At 44.2% G+C, this 20,622-nt stretch overlaps 1 protein-coding gene and 1 pseudogene across 1 annotated transcript; both read left to right on the top strand.

The window, feature by feature from the left end:
* The first annotated feature begins 1,802 nt into the window (after positions 1 to 1,802).
* LOC123077903 (exportin-2) lies at positions 1,803 to 9,603 on the top strand. Its single transcript, XM_044500266.1, has 2 exons — positions 1,803 to 4,849; positions 9,178 to 9,603. The coding sequence occupies exon 1, from the start codon at positions 1,904 to 1,906 to the stop codon at positions 4,847 to 4,849; it is 2,946 nt and encodes a 981-aa protein (XP_044356201.1). The 5' UTR covers positions 1,803 to 1,903; the 3' UTR covers positions 9,178 to 9,603.
* Positions 9,604 to 10,068: 465 nt separating this feature from the next.
* LOC123077904 (WPP domain-interacting tail-anchored protein 1-like) lies at positions 10,069 to 17,165 on the top strand (annotated as a pseudogene).
* Positions 17,166 to 20,622: the final 3,457 nt, after the last annotated feature.

Genomic DNA, 20,622 nt, shown 5'->3' with positions numbered 1-20,622 from the left:
ATGCAAGTCAAGTAGGAAGGAGTTCACCTCGGTTTCCAATGCACGTGCTCTAGCTCTTGTCATAGGTCCACGTGGGGCTTGATGTGTTGGTGTAGAGTCCATGGGGATGATGGAAGGATGCTCCGCATCAGTGTTGTTTGACATCTTACCCACCAGAGGTACCAACAGCCTACAACCAGCACATCTTTAGGATTCAAAGTCGCCATGATATGTAGATTACTAGTTGGTAGGTTAAGCAACGACTTCATAAACATTGACCCGGAATGATCAGTTAGCACGGAGGATATCATATCTAGAAGACCCAAACTCATCCAAAGTTCTCTAGACGTAGCACACTCAAAGAAGATGCGCCATATGTCCTCTGCGGCAAGATGGCATATAGGGCATACTCCACTAGCCGAGATGTGTTCATTGGCTAGTATGGACCAAAAAGGGATAATTCCATGTAGTATACGCCACCAGAAGATCTGAACTTTACGTGGGACCTAAAGTTTCCAAACCATTATCTAGGTTGATGGCGAAGTCAAGCTCCCAAGTCATGCTCCACATTTGCATGGCTCCCAAATTTGTGTACCCATTCAGCTTGGTAGGTAGTACGAACAGAAAATGTACCATTTCTGTTTAAGTGCCATGCAATGAAATAACAAAAGCATCAAAGTCCAGTGGTATTTGCAATATTCTTCGAATATCAACTGAATTAAACACATCTAATATGAGCTGTGCATCCCAACAGTGCAAAAAACTGATCAATGTGCTGAATTACTTTTGTCAAAAATGCTTTACCCCGTGGAGTAATTACCTTCCTATCCGGGCTCGAGAGGATCCAAGGATTAGACCAAATGTTAACTTTTCCACCTTGATATTTCCACTAGCAAATACTCCCTCCGTCCTAAAAAAGTTTGTCCCTCAAATGGATGTATCTATCCAAGCTTTTTCGGACGGACGGAGTATAACCTCTAGGCTCGAGGGGATAATGTATCATTGATCCTCATTAACATTGGATGATCCTCATTAACTTTTCCGGCTCAATGTTATCTAGGCTCGAGGGGATCCAACCCTTTAAATGTTGCATGATTCCTCCCTCGAAAATGGCTTAAACAGTTACTACGGTCTGTCTCAACCATTGCGGGAAGACCTAAATATTTATCAGAAAGGGCTTGGATTGCAACATTCAAATGTTGGCAAATCTCAGCTTCGGAGATAACATTTTTTATAACATCACAACCAAAACCTGGTTGAGGTGGCTGCGGTCTTCGTGACGGGAGGTGAGTCCGTGGGTTCGAACCCTCACGCGAGCATTTTTTTCTTTTGGGCTAGTGGTGCACTAGGACGCATGCCATGCAACGGTGCTAGCCTGCTAGGTGAGGCCCAATATAGCCTCGATGGCTTAGGCGGACGTGCGACAGACGAAATTTGAGGTATGACGACGGACGAAAAACAAACCAAATTACGGTGGTAAGAAGCAATAGCCCCTTTATTATTAGGGTAAGATAAGATAAGATAAGATTAGTTTTTTAGGGGTAATAACATTAGTATTTTTGGACCGAAGAAGATGCTCCCATGGCGACGCTCTGGTTCGGCCATTATTCTGGGCCAATCCTTTTCTCTAGTCATCTGGGCCAATACTCCTTTTTTTTAGAGAAACCAGTCTCGGCCCAATTTCAACACCGACCCTCTCGTCGCCCCACTTTCCATTTTTCCCCTGCGTTCGATCGAACCAGCACTCATTCTCACCCTAATAAAAAAGTACAGCGCCTGCGCCCCTCTCCTTCTCTCTCCCCTACCGACTCCCCTTCCCCTCTTTCCCCACGAGAGAGATTTTCAAAAACCCTACCTCGCCGCTCCACCCCCTTCCCCCCGATCCCCCCACCCAAAACCCTAGCCGCCCCAGATCGCGGCGATAATGGAGGTGCCGCCGGAGATGCTCGACACCCTGGCGGGCTGGTTCGCGCAGACGCTCTCTCCCGACGCCGCCGCCCGCCGCGCCGCCGAGCAGAACCTCGCCGCCGCGGCCGCCACCCCGGGTTTCGCGCTCGCGCTCCTCGGCCTCGCCTCCTCCCCGCGCCACGACCTCCAGGCCCGCCTCGCCGCCTCCGTCCACTTCAAGAACCTCCTCCGCCGCCGCTGGCCCAAGCCCGCCGATGACGCCGACGACGGCGACCGCCTCCCGCCCAACGACTGCGTCATCATCAAGACGCACATCCTCCAGCTCCTACTCACCGTCCCGCCTCTCATCCAGTCGCAGCTCTCCGAAGCCCTCGCCGCCGCCGCGGCCTCCGACTTCCCTGCCAGATGGGAGTCGCTCCTCCCGTCCATCGTCTCCTCGCTCGGTAACGCCCTCTCGGCGGGGGACGTCCCCGCCACCAACTCCCTCCTCGCCGCTGCGGTCTCCCTCTTCTCCCGCTTCCGCAACGTCTTCGACAGCAACACCCTCCGCATCGACCTCAAGTACTGCCTAGACACTTTTGCGGCGCCCCTCCTCGAGGTCTTCCTCTCCACCTCTCGCCGCCTTCAGGCCTCTGCAGCCGCCGCAAGCCCACTTGAGCTCCGCCCCGTATTTGAGTGCCTTCGTCTGTGCTGCGAGATCTTCTACTCGCTCAACTCTGTGGACCTGCCCGAGTTCTTCGAGGATCACATGCGTGAGTGGATGACAGAGTTCCGTGCATTCCTCACCACCTCCTACCCTCCGCCTGTCGAGGCAGATGGTGCTCCAGATGCGCTCCGAGCTGCTGTGTGTGATAACCTGCAGCTGTACATGGAGAAGTATGAGGAAGAGTTCAGGGCATATTTGAAGGAGTTTGTTGAGGCCGTGTGGGGGCTCCTCATGGCGCCGACAGTCTCGCCGTCCCGTGGTCAGCTTGCTGTGACTGCGATAAGGTTCTTGACAACAGTCGCTGAGAGTGTTCACCATGCTTTGTTTGGGACTCCTGATGCAATGAAACAGATATGTGACAGCGTTGTTGTGCCTAACCTGCGACTGCGGGACGAGGATGAGGAGTTGTTTGAGGGGAACTGGGTGGAATATGTCAGGCGCGATGCAGAGGGAAGTGATACGGATACACTGAGGCGTGCTGCGTGCCGCTTGCTGCGTGGGCTAGCCGCGAACTACCGGGAACAGGTGGCTGTACTTGTATCAGCGCAGGTCCAGCAGATGTTGGCTGCATATGCGGCTGACAGGGCAAACAACTGGAAGGAGAAGGACGCTGCGATATATCTTGTTATTGCTCTTATGCAGAAGCCTGGTGCCACAGGTGGTGGGACACCTGTGGTTGACATGGAGAGCTTCTTTGCATCTGTGATTGTGCCCGAGCTGCAGGCCCCTGATTGGGAATCTGAGCCAATGCTGAAGGCAACAGTCCTCAGGTTCTTGAAGGAGTTCAAGGATCAGATACCCAAAGCCACCGCACTAGCTCTGCTTCCAAGTGTGACAAGGTTCCTGACGCACGAGTCCAATGTTGTCCATTCCTATGCTGCGATCTTTATCGAGAACCTGCTGATTACCAAGGATGTTGTCCAGGTACCAGGGGTCAATGTGGTGACAAGAGCTTCACGCTATGTTGCTGCTGATATCAACTCTTCTGCCCAGCAGATTATTCAGAGCCTGTCCAAGGCGTTAGGTTATCCTGATTCTTATGAGAACCCCTATCTGATGAAGTGCCTGATGAGAGTGCTTGGGATTGCAACTATCGCTGGCCAAGTTGTTCATGAGATAACCGCTCGTCTTGTGGGCATTCTGATGGAAGTGTGCAATAACCCGAAGAACCCTGACTTTAATCATTACTTGTTTGAAGCTCTGGCAGCAGTGATTGGCAAGGCTGGTGAACAAGACCCAGCATTGGTACCTTTGTTTGAGGCAAGCCTCTTCCCAGTTCTCCAGAGGATATTAGTTGAGGACATCTCAGAGTTCTGGCCATATTCTTTTCAGATATTCGCACAGCTTGTCAATTTGAGCCCTCCACCTCTCTCGCAGAATTACATGCAGCTGTTTGGTGTCTTGCTCAGCAATGCTACTTGGGATCGACCACCATGTGTTCCTGCCTTGGTTCGCTTGCTGCGAGCATTCCTTCGGAAAATTCCAAATGAGCTTAACCAAGAAGGTAGGCTGCCAAATATCTTAGTGATATTCCGTAGTCTAGTTTCACGCAGCAGTACAGAAGATTCTGCATTCTACATGCTTAACACGCTAGTGGAAAATGTTGGTTTGGACATTATCAATCCACACATAAGTGAGATATGGAGTGCTCTCTTTACTCGCTTACAGACTAGGCAAGCAGTGAAGTTTGTGAATTCTCTTGTGGTGGTCATGTCCTTGGTGTCAGTCAAGTATGGGCCAGGTGTGCTTGTCAGTTCTGTTGATACGATTCAGCCGAATCTCTTCACCACAATTCTTCAGCGTTTTTGGATTCCCAATCTCAAGTTGATCAAAGGTTCTCTTGAAATCAAGCTTACAGCAGTTGCCTCAACAAAGTTGCTTTGTGAGTCTGCGGTGCTGCTGGATGCTGCTGCAGCTCAAACGTGGGGTAAATTGCTTGATAGCACTGTCACACTGTTGTCTAGAACGGAGCAAGATGGAGTACAACAAGAGCAAAATGACGGAGCTGATGCGGTGGATAGTCAGAGGACATCAGGTTATTCTGTCTCATTTGTACGCCTTCAATATGCTGGGAAGAGTGAAGATGATCTGTTGAAAGACATAAATGATCCAAAGCAGTTTCTGGTGACATCCTTGGCCTCACTTTCTGCACAGTCTCCTGGAAGGTTTGGTCCTATCATTGAGCAGCATGTGGACCCAGCAAACAAAAGTGCTCTTCTTCAACTTTGTGCTGCGTATAATGCCAACATTGTCTAGGTAAATAACTTGTTCCTTTCTGTTATTTTTTTCCTTGAGATAGTAATACATTTTAATACGTGTCCTCAAAATCTGGTTTGATAGTCATTCATTGGTACAAGTTTGTTTGCTGTGTTTCCCTCCCTGTCATTTAAAACACGCAATTCGCTGAGCAATTATGGATAAAATTATTGATCTTCTCTTGTATGGTTTGGTTCAAGCACTTGTATTTATGAAGAAAAAATTACACTAGCTTGCACCTGTGGTTTAAACACTTCGTACGGTTTGGTTTAAGCACTTGTGTTTATGGAAAAAATATACACTAGCTTGCACCTCTGGTTAAACATTCAGGTCAAAAATACACCTGCTGCATGTCCTATTCCTTCAATTCAGTGTACTAGTGCTTGTAGCATAATAAATCATATTTTGTTTTCAAACTTCTGTGTTCAGTGTTTTAATTTCGAGTGCACTTGGTCTGGAAATGGGAGGCATCATGATAGTCATGGTGATATAAACAGATTATTTTTCTTACTTCATTGTTCTGTGTTTTAGTTTCCAGTGAAACTTCTGTCTTCAACAGTCTATAGCTAGAAGCTGCACATTAGATTTTTAACTCCATTCAGACAACATCTTACCAGATAGGAGCAGAGCGCTATATAGTGCCTTTTACTATTTGCTATTTGCTCTTTAAGCTAGCTGAAACACAACAATGCATGGTCTAACTGGATTTCCCGCAGTAAGATAATATGATAATCATTCGTTCATATATGTTCAGATGCTTCTTTCCAAACAAACAAAAATGTGTTCAGATGCGTGCCTTTAGTAAATGTTATTCATTTCATTTTTTTGGGACAGAAAAGTAGTAATGTAATGCACCTATCTCCAGATGAAATATCAGATAGATAGATTTATGTGTCAGATAGTTCTGTCTGACTATTTGTGGTATAAGTATTGGTGTTAAGTAGAATCTCCATGTGTGTGGTGATGCTAAGGATAGATTTTAAGGGATCAGGAGGAGTATGCAAAACTTTTCCTGAGAAGGGTTTTCGATGGGTATTGAGCTGTTGACTATTTAACTTATACATGCTTCGTTAATTCATGCTACACCAACAATAGACACGCCCTAGTTTCTGAAGTATCTGATAAGATCTTAAAAAAAACTCGCTGTCATGAAAAGAATGCTGCAGTTATTGCTTAATTAGGAAGAGCAATCCAATTGCTTGCTGGAAGAATTTTTCTACAATAGGTGTTCATCTTTCTTCAGCTGCCATAGTAAAATGGAGTACTTCTCTTACCATGACTCCTTAGAAACTTACTAGTAAGATGCCCGTGCTACGCTACGGGATCATAAAATATCAAGGGGGACATTGTTTACTTAATTATAGCCAAAAGCCTGCGTGTTGAGAAACACCAAAATATGTACCGAGAAATTGATCAAAGTGATGTTATATTGTTGATCGGTACACAATGAGCACAATCCAAACCGTTTTCTTCTCCCTCTTCAGCTTGCAAGAAGAATTGTTGTGCTCCCTAACTGACTTCTCATTGCTCGCTCTATCCTATGCTGAGGGGACATACAAACATTTGCAATACACTTAGTCAAGGTAACAAAGAATGGACAACACTTGCAATACACTTTATATGGAATGTACAGTAAGAGATCGAGATGTACATATCAAATGAGACTGCCATACATTTTATAGAACCATACAATGACGTGGCACACCAGCAACTTCTGGTTTTGTACTTTATGTGTAACAAAAATCTTTTATTAGTTTTGTGCTATCTTAGTATTCCAATTTCTGCAACTGCAAATAGGTGGAGATATTCTTTTTTTTTTGCGGGGAGGTGGAGATATTCTTAGGAGGATATTCAGGCTAGAATGTTTAGGGCGGGTTTTGACCGGCTTAGGCGTGTGCATAAGCCATCTGCCTACTTAAGCTCTAGATAAGTCGCAGTGAAAATAAATTGGGGGTATTTATAGAGTTATGTTGGGAACGGCTTATGGATTTGGGTCAGTTGTCCTACATTGAAATTTAAAAGATGCAAAGTTTAAAATACTCCTGGATTTTCAATTAACAAATGTTACAGAACATCACTGAATACTTGCTAATTTCTGAAACTTAACAATAAATAGCTTGAATAAACACTTTGATAAAAAAAATCACAAATTGTCACACTCCATGATCCATGAACCGAGTAATAACCACAATGCACAGCCCATGACCATCGAAAAAAGCTTTATGTACCTAGAGTTCTGGACGCAAGTAGTCCAATAAATCGTATGTATTTCTTACGAGCTAGTAAAGAATTCGTAGATCCAAATTTTGAACCATATAATTTTTAAACATTTGAACTAAATGGCACTTGCACAAACAAATGGACTTACGTCATGTCTGCTATGGAAGAGGACAAACAAATATCAGATTTGGAACAAAAATATATTGTCTTTTAAGGCATAATAAACTGCTAATTGCACATTATCAATTGTTTTTGTGGTTGCTGCTCTGTACACTACACAAAATTCAGAGAACAATACTGATCTATGTACACATATTCAGAGCGAAAAATGAACTGCTATATCTGAGCTCAGCAAGAACACACAAATTTACTTGCATTAAGACAATACCAGGAGGGCGGTTGACGACTGGGTTGTTGATCCGACCACATGGGTGGCTCCTAATCAGAGCAGTAGTAGCGGCATGTAAGCTAGCTCGGGGCAGCAGCTGGACGAGCTAATGCTCGGATTTGGGGCCACCTCCACTCGATCCATGAGATGTGTATCCTCGTACATGGCGGCCAGGCTAGGTGTCGAGCACCTTGCATGCAGTGGCGGTGGCGACCTATGGACAAACTCTAGATAGCTGCCGGATGAACTTACACTGGGATTCAGACGACTTCCAGCAGATCAGGGAGCTTGCCATCCTCCTAAACGGAGGCAAAAAAATCAAGTATCTCATTCTCACGCATAGGTTCGGCAGCTTCCTGTGCTTGAGCTCGGGGCGACCGAGGTAGGATTTGGATGGCGCGGGGCCGGAAGCGCAGAAGAACGGGGGTGTTGTAGGCGGCGGTGAGAAGCGGGTTGTGGCCAGATGGAGGGGACATCGGTGCTCAGGTGGCCGGCGGGAAGGGACGGCGACCGAGAAGGTTCTAGGTGTCGATGGATACAGAGTTGGACGGGAAAGGAGTTATGTAGAAAAATTGCCGGAGTGGCGGGCGTGTTTTTGCAAAAATGCCGTGCCTTGTCTTTGCATGCGTTCGATGAAAATCCAACGGTTCAAAATCGTAGATGGCAGACACACCATCACCACCAACTCAAAATTTTCTAGGAGTAGAGATTTCCCAATACTGGTTGGGAAAAATTCGGCTCTTGCAACACCCTCCCGTGACCAACGCAGTCAAAAGCCAGATACTCTATGCCACATTTCAAGTTGGAATTGGACCATGGAAGCCTTGCATATTTGCCTTTCTTGTTGTCCTGATATTCTCTCTGCTATCTTCTTTACCTTGCCAAGCTTGCTTGTTCTTTTCCTTGGCTACAATCTTGCAGAGCATGTGAAGAATACACTGTCATGTCTTGTTGAGCCCATTCATTACCTATAGAATTATGCACAGTAATTGGGAAAAACTTGTAATATTTTCTGCCTATTGTTGGCATCCAATTTCTGTTTTGGTATTGTGACTTATGCTCTGGTTGATATGTTCCATCTAATCTTCTATTGCTTGACTAGCTGCTTATGCTTGTTGGCTTGTGCTCTGTTTACTTTCTAAACCTGTAGGGTAGAATAATATAATTCCTTCTGTTAGGCTAGAACAAGAGAAACTTGTAGGGTAGAACATACTATCATTCCATTTCTAGGCTAGAACAACAGAAACCTGTAGGGTAGAACACAATATCATTCCTTTTGCTAGGCTAGAGCAACAGAAACCTATAGCTTAGTCAGAAGCAACGTTGAAATTTGTGAAGGTGTAATGCGTCAGTTTTTCAAGCTTACAGAAGCCCCCAGACTTCATAATACCAATTCTTTTATAGCAGAAAATTTGTTGTAATTTTGGCTACACATAAGCATGGTTGTGGGGATATGGTTTGGCTGGAACCTGGAACATCAAAAAGCTGTTGAATGTTATGATTTGATCTAGTTTGTTGATCACTTATTTGTTCCAACCATCTCTTGTTTTTGCGGTGCCTTGTTTGGAATAACCTGATGTGTCATTTACTCCAGAACAGTTCCCGTTTGAATTGTTTATATCCGCTTGTGTTGTGGACATGTGATTTGATTGTTTGATTTTATACGCAGACATAATTTTTGGTTCTCTAACCTTCATTCTCTGTAAAAAACAAATTTCAGGAGTGAAATGGCGCCATTCTAAGGCATTTGCTTGGTTCCCAGGTTTTTTTGTCAGAGGATGATGAGTCTCTTGGTGTCATGTGTCCATGAAGCTGGTTCCTGGTTCGTCCATGTGTAGGTTGATGGTGGGATGGGAAAGAGAAGGTCGCCAAATCAAATCATATAGTAGAAACATGAACTTTGTGGAGAATCTGTCTATTTTGGTTTGAAATTTTTGTGTGTGTGGAAGAGTTCTCTTTTTCCCGGAGAGTGTACTGGTACTGGTCCAGAATGTTGTCAACGTTGTCTGTGTGTGTTGTTATTCCCCGTGGAATCTGCTGTAATTCGGCATGGGAAATGGTATATTTGTTGGATGTTATTGGCAGCATCCACTGTTGGTGTAACCCTTTCACGAGTCTCAAATTTGAAGGTTGCAACTTGCTGCAATGCTGTGTGCCCCTCAGTTGATGATTTGCGTAGCATTGTGGTATGACTTATGAGGTCCAAATGTTTTTTGGATTTTTATGGCCTGTTTATAAAAGCACGAACCGTTTTCTGGATAGAGCATGCACTAGCGGTATGCGTCCATCTCCAACGCCCGGCGCTTAGCACAGGCGCCAGGATTAGAAACCTGGCTAATTGGCAGTTGACGCCCTGAATCCCAGCGCCAGACGTAGCATCAGCGCAAGACCTGGCAGCGAGCGCTTGACTGATTTTCTTCCCATGCGAAGCGCCCGACTAGTTTAATTTAGCCCGTAGAATTAGCACCTGTTGTTGTAACCTCAGGCGCTTAGGCGTTTTCTAATTATATATAATTTATTTATTTTCTCCATTAGCGCCTCCACAAGCGTCTACCATTATAGATGTCCTTAGAGCATCTATTTAACGGATGCTGTATAATAGGGCAAGTGCCCAAATAACTGTTTTTTAGGGCGTATGGATCCAAAATAGCTGATGTATCTTCAAATCGCAATGCAAATTTTTAGTGCAGCTCCATATTTTTGCCCTCAAAGTACAGCACATTTGCAGCAGTCCAACCGGCTGCCGTGCGCAACCCAACTGCCACCTGAAAGTTTCTTGCCGCCTCTCCCCGCGATCGTAGCTGGCGAGATCTCGCCGTTTGACGCCATCGCTGCTGGCCCAATGCCCTTCCCTGGCCGCCTAGCCGTCAAATCCCACTAGATGGCCGCAACAGACTCGCCGATTTAGGATCTGCTGTTTGCCTCGAATTGCGTTGATTCCAGCCATTCACAGCCCTTCCGCCACCCTTACCACCGTGGCACCACCATAGCCGAGCCGAACCGCTTTTCCTTTGGAGCTTTTGGCTTTCAGACGACGCTGCGAGGGTGGAGACGCCGAGAAGACCACCCCGAGTCCACTTGTAGCCGGTGCGGCGACCAACTGGCCCTGACAAGCAGCCGGTCGGATTTCTCCTCCTTGCGCACTAGGTGTTCGACAAAAATCCTCAGGTAAAAGAAACACGTTACTTGTTTTTCTTTTTCTTTTTGCAATATAGGAGTAGGTTGTAATTGAAAGTGTTGTGTTGTAGATGAGTTCGTTCATATCCTTTCCGTGGGATGATTCCTCTCTGAAGAAGAATATGACATGGACGAAGACGAGGACTTTGCTTTGATTATGATGATGTACATGCGTAAGAACAAGAGACTAGGCATGGTGGTTCTGTTGTCGGCAGAGAGGTGATTCGTAGGTTGAGGAAAGATGGGCACAACAGACTGGTGCTCAACTATTTCGGTCCCAATCTGGTGTATCCAGAGCGATACTTTTGATGTCGGTTTAGGATGTCTCCGGATTTGTTCCTTCACATTGCAACTACATGAAGCAGCATGATCGGTTATTTGAGCAGAGGAGAAATTGCTCCGGAGATCTTGGACGTAGCACCATCCGAAAGGTGATAACGGCATTATGCATGATGAAATATGGTGTTCCAACAGATTTCTTTGATGATAACTTTGGCAATGGGAGAGGACCTTAATCTTTTGTATCAAGAAATTTGCAAAGGTGGTGATTCAAGTGTCCGAGTCGAAATATTTGGAAGAACTCAATGCTCAGGACACTCAATGACTTGGAGATAAACAAATCACGTGAGTTTCCAGGTATGCTTGGCAATTGATTGTATGCATTGGAAGTGAAAGAATTGCCCTACAACATGTCCTAGATAGTTTAAAGGACACATGAAGGATGCCACCATCGTTCTTGAAGCCTTGGCCGATCAGGAGACATGAATTTGATATGCATATTTTTTTAAGGGCTAATGGCAGGTGCTCTGCCTTTGCATTATAGATTAAGGATTTACAAAAGAAAAGTCAGATGGCCTCAGGCCAAAAGAAGAGTCAGATGGCCTCAGGCCGATTAGCAACATAAAAAACAGCAGATTACATAATTAAGTGCCTTGAAGAGGCCACTTGTAAGTATGTTAAGTCTGACCGAATTAAGCAAGCCACCATGTCAGCAGTTGACGAAAGGTTCTGAAAGATTCTTCAGTTTCTCTCATTCCAAATATTCCAGGCAAAGTAGATTGTTGCAGCAGCCTTGCTCATCTGTCCATGGGCAAAGCATCTCCACCAGGCAGAGGTAGATGTAAACGGCAGAGAGCTTTGTAGCTGTATATTGGGTAGTGTAATGGTGAGCTTATGCCAAACTTTCTTTGCAAAGGGGCAGGTGCAAATCAGGTGAGCAGCGGTTTCAATGGATTGGTCACAGAGGGAGCAAGTGTCATTGTGTTCGCAGCCACACGCACGAAGACAATCAGCAATTGGCAGTCTATTCTGCGCCAGAAGCCATGCAAAGAACTTGATTTTTCCTTCCACTTTGACTCTCCAAATGGCGTTCAAATCAGGCTTCTCCAAATATGCATATTTTGGGATGGTTGAATCTTGCAATGACATTAAATTCTAACTCCTCAAATATGAGAAGTTAAAAATACCTAGCCGAGCCTCTATATTTAACTCCTGATTTTTCCGACTAATTTGTCCATCCTTTATGGCACACATTTCAACAACTGCACGAGATTTCATCAATCATTTGAATGATTCAAATGAACCTTATGCAACAAATCAACTACAAATATAGATATAGTTCATCCAGTCGAACAATTCATACGTACTGTATTAAACATGCATATGCTTTATCCAAAAGTATCAAATCGATCAAGTTTATCCAAAAGTCATCAAATTGATCAAGTTCATCCAGTCCAATCCACGCGGGCCACGTCCTCGCCACATCACCCCGTCGTGCCACGCCCCACTCTCCAACGTTCCTCTTCCCACGGCGCCACACGGCCGCACCCGCACCCGACGAATCAGCGAAAACGGTAAACCCTCCCCCTCCCATTCCGTTCGCAACAAATCCTCCGTTCCATTCCATTCCTCCTCCGGGGATCGCGACGCCGCATCAACGGCCGCCGCGGGACCTCCACGGTGACGCCGACGACACCGACCCGCTCGTCCTCCCCTCCCCACGCGTGCAGCAGAAGGTATCTCCCCCTCCCGTCCCCTCACCCCCCGACCTCTCTCGCGCTCGACGCCACCGCGCCATGTGTCCGTGTGTATGCCCACTGCCCAGTCCTCGCCAAATCATCCGGTGCGCCGGTTGGCCTCCGCGGGGTCCTTCTCGCACCGAGCTTCTCGCGTGATTGTGATTCAGATAGGCATATCCAAACCCAGCCAGGAGTCAGGTAGGGATATGCACGTATGTCCACGATTCGGACCGAGTGTCAGTGTACTCTATACAGGTGTGTGTAGGTTGATAAGATCGGCCCCAGACAAATTTTATCGAGATTTATTCAAAATTAAGGCATATTTACTTGATACTTCCTCCGTTCACAAATACTAAGATGTTCTAACTTTTTCTGAATCAGATGCATATAGAGTTATAGACACATTTTAGTGTGTTTGTTCACTCATTTCGGTCTGTATGTAGTCCATATTGAAATATCCAAAACATCTTATATTTGTGAATGGAGGGAGTACCATTTACTACTTGTTTCCGGAACCAAGTTTTTTCTACTACTATAAGCTAAAGAGCCAAGCCGGACCAGTTTTGTTATGGACCTAGCCAGCTGGCCCAAGGCACAACGTGTAACCTGTAATCAGCTCATTTTAGTCTACAGAAAAATTTCGGCAGTCCATTGGGGAGTTGATGCGCCGTGGTGAAGTTGTGGCTTTGCTTGCCTTGCTTCTATCCTAGTTCCCTCAAATATTTGAAGAAATGAAAGTCTTATTTATATATTTTTTTCTTTACATGAGATGAACCCATATGTTTTTGCAGGAGGCGTAGAGAAGAGGGATCATGGACTTTCAGAGCACTCAGGACGATTACTGTTTCCAAGAAAATGTTCTGCCGCACGGAGATGGATCAAATGGAGCTGGAAACGCAGCCGATGTCATGTCTAGGGTGGACCTCAAAATTCACTTTGGCTCTGAGAAGTTACTGAATTTAGAGATGCTGGTGATGGAGGTAGCTGACCGAGCAAATGATATTGAACCTCTCATGCTGGACCCTGGGTCACTTTCGACTGAGTCGCTCGAGAATGCTTTCGAATTTGACCTCTTGTACGGGATTCTAGATGCAGAAGTCAGGGAGTTGGAGAGGTTAGTCAGTTATATTCAAATTGATATTGGAAATATCGAAAAGAAGCTTAACGGGGAAGAATCAGAGGGCTGGTTGAAGCGTAAGCTGCATGCTGCCATGGACTCCTTGAAGCAGATGCAGGAGGTGATAGCCACAATTAGAAGAGAGTTTGCAAACTTTGAAAAAGCCCTAGACCCTTCCCACCGAAAAGCTGGTATGTTCAAGCATTTTAGGCCATATTAGTGTCAGTGTTGACTGTATCCATATCCTGACCATTGCATTTTTACAGGAAATAGTGAAGGTGATGCGTATGAAAATGGGCACGTTTCATCTCACACGACTATCCAGGCTGAGGGCCAAAGGAATGTTCTTCAGATGTTAGAACAGTCGATAGCAAATGAATTAGATCTTGAAAAGAAGCTAAGTGATTTGGGGGTTCTCGTGTAAGAGCTGAAAATGAAGCTGCATCATGTTGAACATGGGTCGTATTTCTTGGAGGAATCAGTTGAAGCGATTTCTGAAAGAATGTTTGCAGCAGAAAATGCTTCCGAGTTGTTTCTTGTAACGTCAAAGGAACTTGTTAACAGAATTAATACCATGCAGTACCAACTAAGTGCATCAGGTTGTAGGGAAAGTGATCTTAAAGCAAAGCTAGAGCAAAGCTTGGTGCATTTAAATGCTTTGAATGGCTCACTGGAGATGATGCAATATGGCGGTGAGAAGAATGCCAGCCAGGATTGCATGCAGAGTCAAAGGCTGTCGACCCCTGAGTTCTTCGCTTTACAGCATAAGGTTCAGAAACTGGAGGAGTGGCTGAGGGAATCTTGCTCCCAATTGCAGTTCATAACAGTATCGACAGAAGGAAATGAAAAAGAGCAGAATATGTCACCATCTGAGATAAGCACATTTAGCAATATAATCAATGATATTAAAGATGCTGTTTCCAAAGCAGAAAGTAGAACACAAAAGGCTGAAGCAAGGTGTGCAGAGCTCACTCGCACTAACGTACAACTTAATGGAGAGCTAAATCATATGAAGACTCGGGGGTCAGATAAGGCAGGCTTATTGGAAATGGATCTCATGGAGACAGAAGCTCAGTTAGAGCATACAATGGCATCAGTTGAGGCTATTAGTGAACATCAGAGCATGCTAAAGTCTTCAATCTCTGATATGCAACATGTGATTGAAGATCTGAAGGATAAGTATTTGAAAGCTGAAACCAGGGCTGAGAGCGCTGAATCAAAATGTACATTGTTGAGAGATACTAGCTTCAAGCTTAGTGAAGAGATATCATTTCTGAGAGGTCGAGTAGGAGGTCTAGAGAACTCGTTATGCCAAGCTAACCAACTAAAGCTGTCCACTGCAAAAGATATTGGTATTAAAACTAAGACCATCACTGACTTGGTTGCAAAACTTGCATTGGAAAGAGAACGCCTTCATCTGCAGGTATGCACGTTGTTATTATGGAAAGTTTACTTCTACTATTCTCTTTTAATGTGCATGCATGTACTTTAAATGTTGTGAATATACATGTCCGCAAAAAGATATGTGCTTTCTGTATATGAATTTTGCTGTATGGCATTGTACAGAATAAGCACTAGTTTGGTGTCGAATCAAGATATCATGCGTGGACTGAAACATTGCTTTGCCAGCATACAGCAGTAATTATTGTGGTAGTTCATCTCAAGCAGCTGAAAAACTACATGGTTGATCACGAAGCACGTGTTCGATTACAAGGATACAAATGTGTCCAATGCTTTGACTTGGTAAAGAGAACATGATATGATGAGCACTTCTTGAAGGGTAAAATCATTAACTAAAATCCAAGAAAGGGGTTTATACAAGGACGAACATTATGCATTTATGATGCATGTCCCAACTCTATGTTGACATCATTTACTTGATACTCCCTCTGTCCCAAAATAAGTGTCTCAACTTTGTACTAACTTTAGTACAAAGTTGTACTAGAGTTGAGACACTTATTTTGGGACGGAGGGAGTATAACATATCTTACATGTTTTAAAAAAAATGTCTGTAACCATTCGGGCTCATTTTTTAAGGGAATCATCTGTTTTCCCTCTATAGAGTTATAACCTATTTACAATTTTGGCTGGCATCTGTTTATGCAAGCATGTCCGTGGCATAAAGTATATTATATAGTATCTTCTTTTTATAGCTTGTAACTCTACAACTACAAGGTTTTCGTGTGGCTTTCCCATCCCTTTGTGTAGTCTTCCCTGGCATCAGACATCGCAATGGACCTAACGTTTATCAACATTGTTCTTTGGGAATTGTTCCTCGATATTAACCTACTTACAGTTTGGCTTGCTCTGATGTTTAATTAGTGTACTTTGAACCAGCTCTCTGATGTCTGTTCTTTACAGATTGTCACGCTAACAAGGAAGAACAGGATGTTGACTCAAAAATGCAAAGAGAATGACAATGAAGGCACCTTGTTGAGCAAAAAAGTTACTGCTAATGAAGGTGAACTCGGGCCGACTGGTGTAACAGAGGAAGTACTTCTGGATTCTTCATCAATACAGACAAAGGTCAGTTCTTCGAATGTCTTGCTTTTGTCATGAAAAACATAGAAGCAACAAATTTCTTGGCTTTCCCACTTCTGTTGATATCATGATATGGACAATTGTTGCCTTGTTGGCATCATGAGTAGGCATTTGTTGTAGGAAATGACTCAAACCCTGAACTTCCTATCCCTGGCTCCGAGTCTTTAGACCTTTTTACTCTTTGAATATTTGGCTAATATGACCAATATGTCGAGCCTTTGTATGCATCACGTAGCCTCAAACTGTGATACCTGTACCCTTGCCAGAAAAGAAGGGCAAAAGCTGAGATATTTCTTGTATGGTTAGGTGAAGGCTGATGCTCTTATGGGAGAGAAGGAAGCTGGGATTACTGCTGTGCTTGATGATGAATCTTGCACTCTTGAGACCGTGCGTTCTATTGAGCCAACACTCCTGAACTGGAAGTACATTTTCGTGGCATTCCTTTTCTTATTGGCTGCCGCTCTTGTGCGCCTACAACTAACGTACCCTGTATTACCAGGTAGTACGTAATAGGTCCCGTCTTGTAATGATGCAGAAATGGCCATCTTATTTCTGTCCCGAATTTGTCGTACGGGTAGCCAATCTTAGTGATACATCCGTATCTAGACAAATCTAAGACAAGAATTTTGGGACGAAGGGAGTAGTAGCCACCGTCTCAAGTGCTGATCCCACCATTGCACGAATTATGCAGCAAGCTTTCCGATCTTTATCTAGAGGGGAAGGCAGACTGTCTGACTACACAGTTGAATCTGCACATATACTCTTTAGCACTACGGTTTCTTGATCTTTGAATTCTAAACCGATTCATATATGGATCCCTGTTCTGAATTTATGTGAAAAGTTTTCTTGCTCTCATATGGATCATCACTTGTTCTGATTTTAAGCGAAAAGTTTACTTAGTTTTGTCATTAGCACTGAAACTGAAATGTTTGTTCTGTTTGCATGGCCTCTAGCATTTTACAGGGGTCATGCCGCCACCGCTAGGCCTTGTCAACTCGCTCCTGTTGCCTAAGCGCTATCGCCTCTTTCTGCTCAAGATGGATAGTCTTTGTGTAGGTTGGCATCACCGAATTTTTGTCAGAAAAGATCACATACGTTTTTTTATTGACCGAAAGGACCGCCTACTCACCATATTAACAAAAGAAACCAGCTACACCGGCAGTCGACACGTGGCACCTGCCGCCCCAGCCAGAGGAGGCCCACAACCCACGGCGTCAGCCCGGACATAACCGGAATCAGGCGCTAAAACGGAATGGAGTGGGCGACGTGGCACCTGCCGCCACATCAGCACTATTCGCTGCTGATTGGGTACTGTTTGGCAGTGATCAACAGAGAAGAAACAGTGCATGCACTGACTATTGCAGCTGTCTTCAGAGAGAGAGAAACAGAAATACGTCAGTCGCTCCCTTAGCACGTACTACTACTCTACTAGCAAGGAACCTCTTTTGTAGGTGAGCTTTTATGAACAGTGTAGCGCGTGGCCACAGTTTGCGTTTTCAGATTGCACGTCGTGTAGTGTGTGTAGTGCTAGCCTAGTGCCACACATTGAAAGAACGTGGCAAGCAGGCAGAATATAGAATGCATGCACTTTTTCAGGAGTAAATGACAAGGAAGAACATGGGACACAAAAAAGATTAGAGATAGCTTCGTTTCCCCCCTAGGGTTTCCCTAGGGTCTACCCTGTCCTTCGGCGGCGACACCGAAGTCTTTGTGAAAACAACCCCTAATCACCTCGTTCTCGTCGGCGTTTGGTGGGGCGACGGCCTGTGCTAGAGGGGCGGATCCTCTATGGATCTCCCGAGCAGTTCAGTACCAATCCGAGGTTTCGGTACAAAGATTAAACATAAGAGATGAACTGGGGTTTGAGAGGAGATGGTGCTGTTGAAGATGTTGATGGAGATGGCCCTCCCAAAGATGGGAGAGTTGTTGGTGATGACGATGACGATGATTTCCCCCTCCGGGAGGGAAGTTCCCCCGACGGAATTGCTCCGCCGGAGGGCAAAAGTGCTCCTGCCCAAGTTTCGCCTCGAGAGGCGGCGCTGCGTCCCGAAAGTCCTCTCCTTATTTTTTTCTAGGTCAAAATGACTTATATACCAGAAGAGGGGCACCGGAGGTGGGCCGAGGAGGGCACAACCCACCAGGGCGCGCCTGGGCTCCCTGGCGCGCCCAGGTGGGTGGGCCCCCTTTGGTAGTTATTTGCTCCAATAATTCTTAAATAATCCATAACAAATCTCCGTGAAGTTTCAGCTTATTTGGAGTTGTGCAGAATTGGTAGCTTTGACGTGCTTTTTCAGGTCCAGAATTCCAGCTGCCGGTATTCTCCCTCTTTGTGTAAACCTTGTAAAATTATGAGAGGAAAGGCATTAGAAGCAGTCCCAAAAGCATCATTATGCGTAAAAACATTATAAATAACAGCAGGAAAACATGATGCAGAATGGACGTATCAACCTCCACACGTTTAGACCTCGCTTGTCCTCAAGAGAAAACCAAAATGGAAAAACATGTCCACATGCTTAGAGAGAGAGGTGTCGATAAAAACAAAATACGGACATAGAAGCATCATGCATATTATTATAACAGCAAGGAAATTTAACATGAACTTTATCAAAAAACTTTTATCACATAACTTCTATCATATAACTTCTCATGAACAAGTAACAATTCATCACAACAATGAAGTATAAAGCATAAACCTTATTGAAAACCAACAAACTATGTTCTCAGCCACTTTGCAACTACAATTCATCATATTTTCAAGAAGGGTCACGTGTCGGAGCCTTGAGGCAAGTCCACATACTCAAGCATCATTTAATCTTCTATAATTGCTAACACTCACAGCGTACCCATGAACAAAAAATTTCAACCGGACACATAGAAAAATAGGGGCTTATAGTTTCGCCTTCCAACGTATTCACCTCAAGGGTGATGTCAACAATAATAACTCATGCCTACTCATATCCAACTGGATATATGTGCCTAGATCTTTCCTCACCACATGGTGCTTGCAAAAATAGAAAATTTAAAACGAGTAGGGAAGAATACTTCGACTCTTAGATAAAAATAAATGCATAAAAGTAAAAGATAGGCCATTCGCAGAGGGAAGCAGAGGTTGTCATGCGCTTATTTGTTTGTATGCCAAATATCTTAATGCAAAAGAAGATCACGTTATATTGCCCCTTATGATAGCAACCTTTATTATGCAGTCTGTCGCTTTTATTCTTTGCCATCACAAGTTCGTACAACGCTCAATTTTCTCTTACACTAAATGATCCAACACTTTTAGAAGCAATTTTTATTGCCTTATTGCACCGATGACAACTTACTTGAAGGATCCTACTCAATCCATAGGTAGGTATGGTGGACTCTCAAAATAAGATTTGGGTTAAGGGCTTTGGATGCACAAGTAGTATATCTACTTAGTGTAGAATTTTTTGCTAGAAAAGATATTGAGCAAGCACCACATGTTGAAGGATCTATGACAATATAACTTCTATGTGAATATGAACAAACATAAATAATTACGTTGTCTTCCTTGTCCAACGTCAACTATTTTGACACAGAAGGGGACTCATAATCATAAAAGATGTCCAAGATAGTGTATTTGCATGTGAATCTTCTCTTCCCTTATTAATTCTTTCATGAGTTGCATCATTGACCAATGCTATATTTGTCAATCTCCAACAAATTTTACCACTTATACTTTTGCTTATGTGATGTCATTACTTACCATAAGCTTAGCATATGATCTTACTCATTTATTTTCCTTTCTTTTTATTGAAACATTAAAGTAAAGAAACAAAACTCAAACTACTCTTTATTATATATCTCGAACATGATTACATCGATAGATAGATCACTAAGCAAACACATAAAAAGAAAGGATCGAACTAAACTTTTATTCAACTAAATCAAAAGAAACTAAAGACCGAACTAAAATAGATAAAAGCAAAGATAGTGGTGGTGATACGATACCGGGACACCTCCCCCAAGCTTGGCACAAGCCAAGGGGAGTGTCCATACCATGAACTCAAGTCTCCTTTGGTGATGAAGAAGGTGGTGGTGATGATGGGGTAGCGATCTTATCTTCCGGTTTCCATGGCACTGGCTCACCATCATGGAAGGAGGAACGAGTCTCGCAAGTCCTGCAACTAGCAGCCAAACTCATACCTTTAAACCTTGCCTCATATTCAAAGACTTGGTTTTGGACATCATAGATTTGGCTTTATAGAAAGTTGATTTGCTCGTTGAAGGTGAAGACGATGTCCTTCATGGATTTGCCATCCACCTTGAGATCACGGGTGTAATCCGCGAT

The sequence above is a fragment of the Triticum aestivum genome, chromosome 3D, assembly GCF_018294505.1.
Source record: "Triticum aestivum cultivar Chinese Spring chromosome 3D, IWGSC CS RefSeq v2.1, whole genome shotgun sequence".
Taxonomy (NCBI): domain Eukaryota; kingdom Viridiplantae; phylum Streptophyta; class Magnoliopsida; order Poales; family Poaceae; genus Triticum; species Triticum aestivum.
The sequence above is the reverse complement of the archived record's forward strand: the minus strand, read 5'-3'. Positions and strand labels throughout refer to the sequence as shown.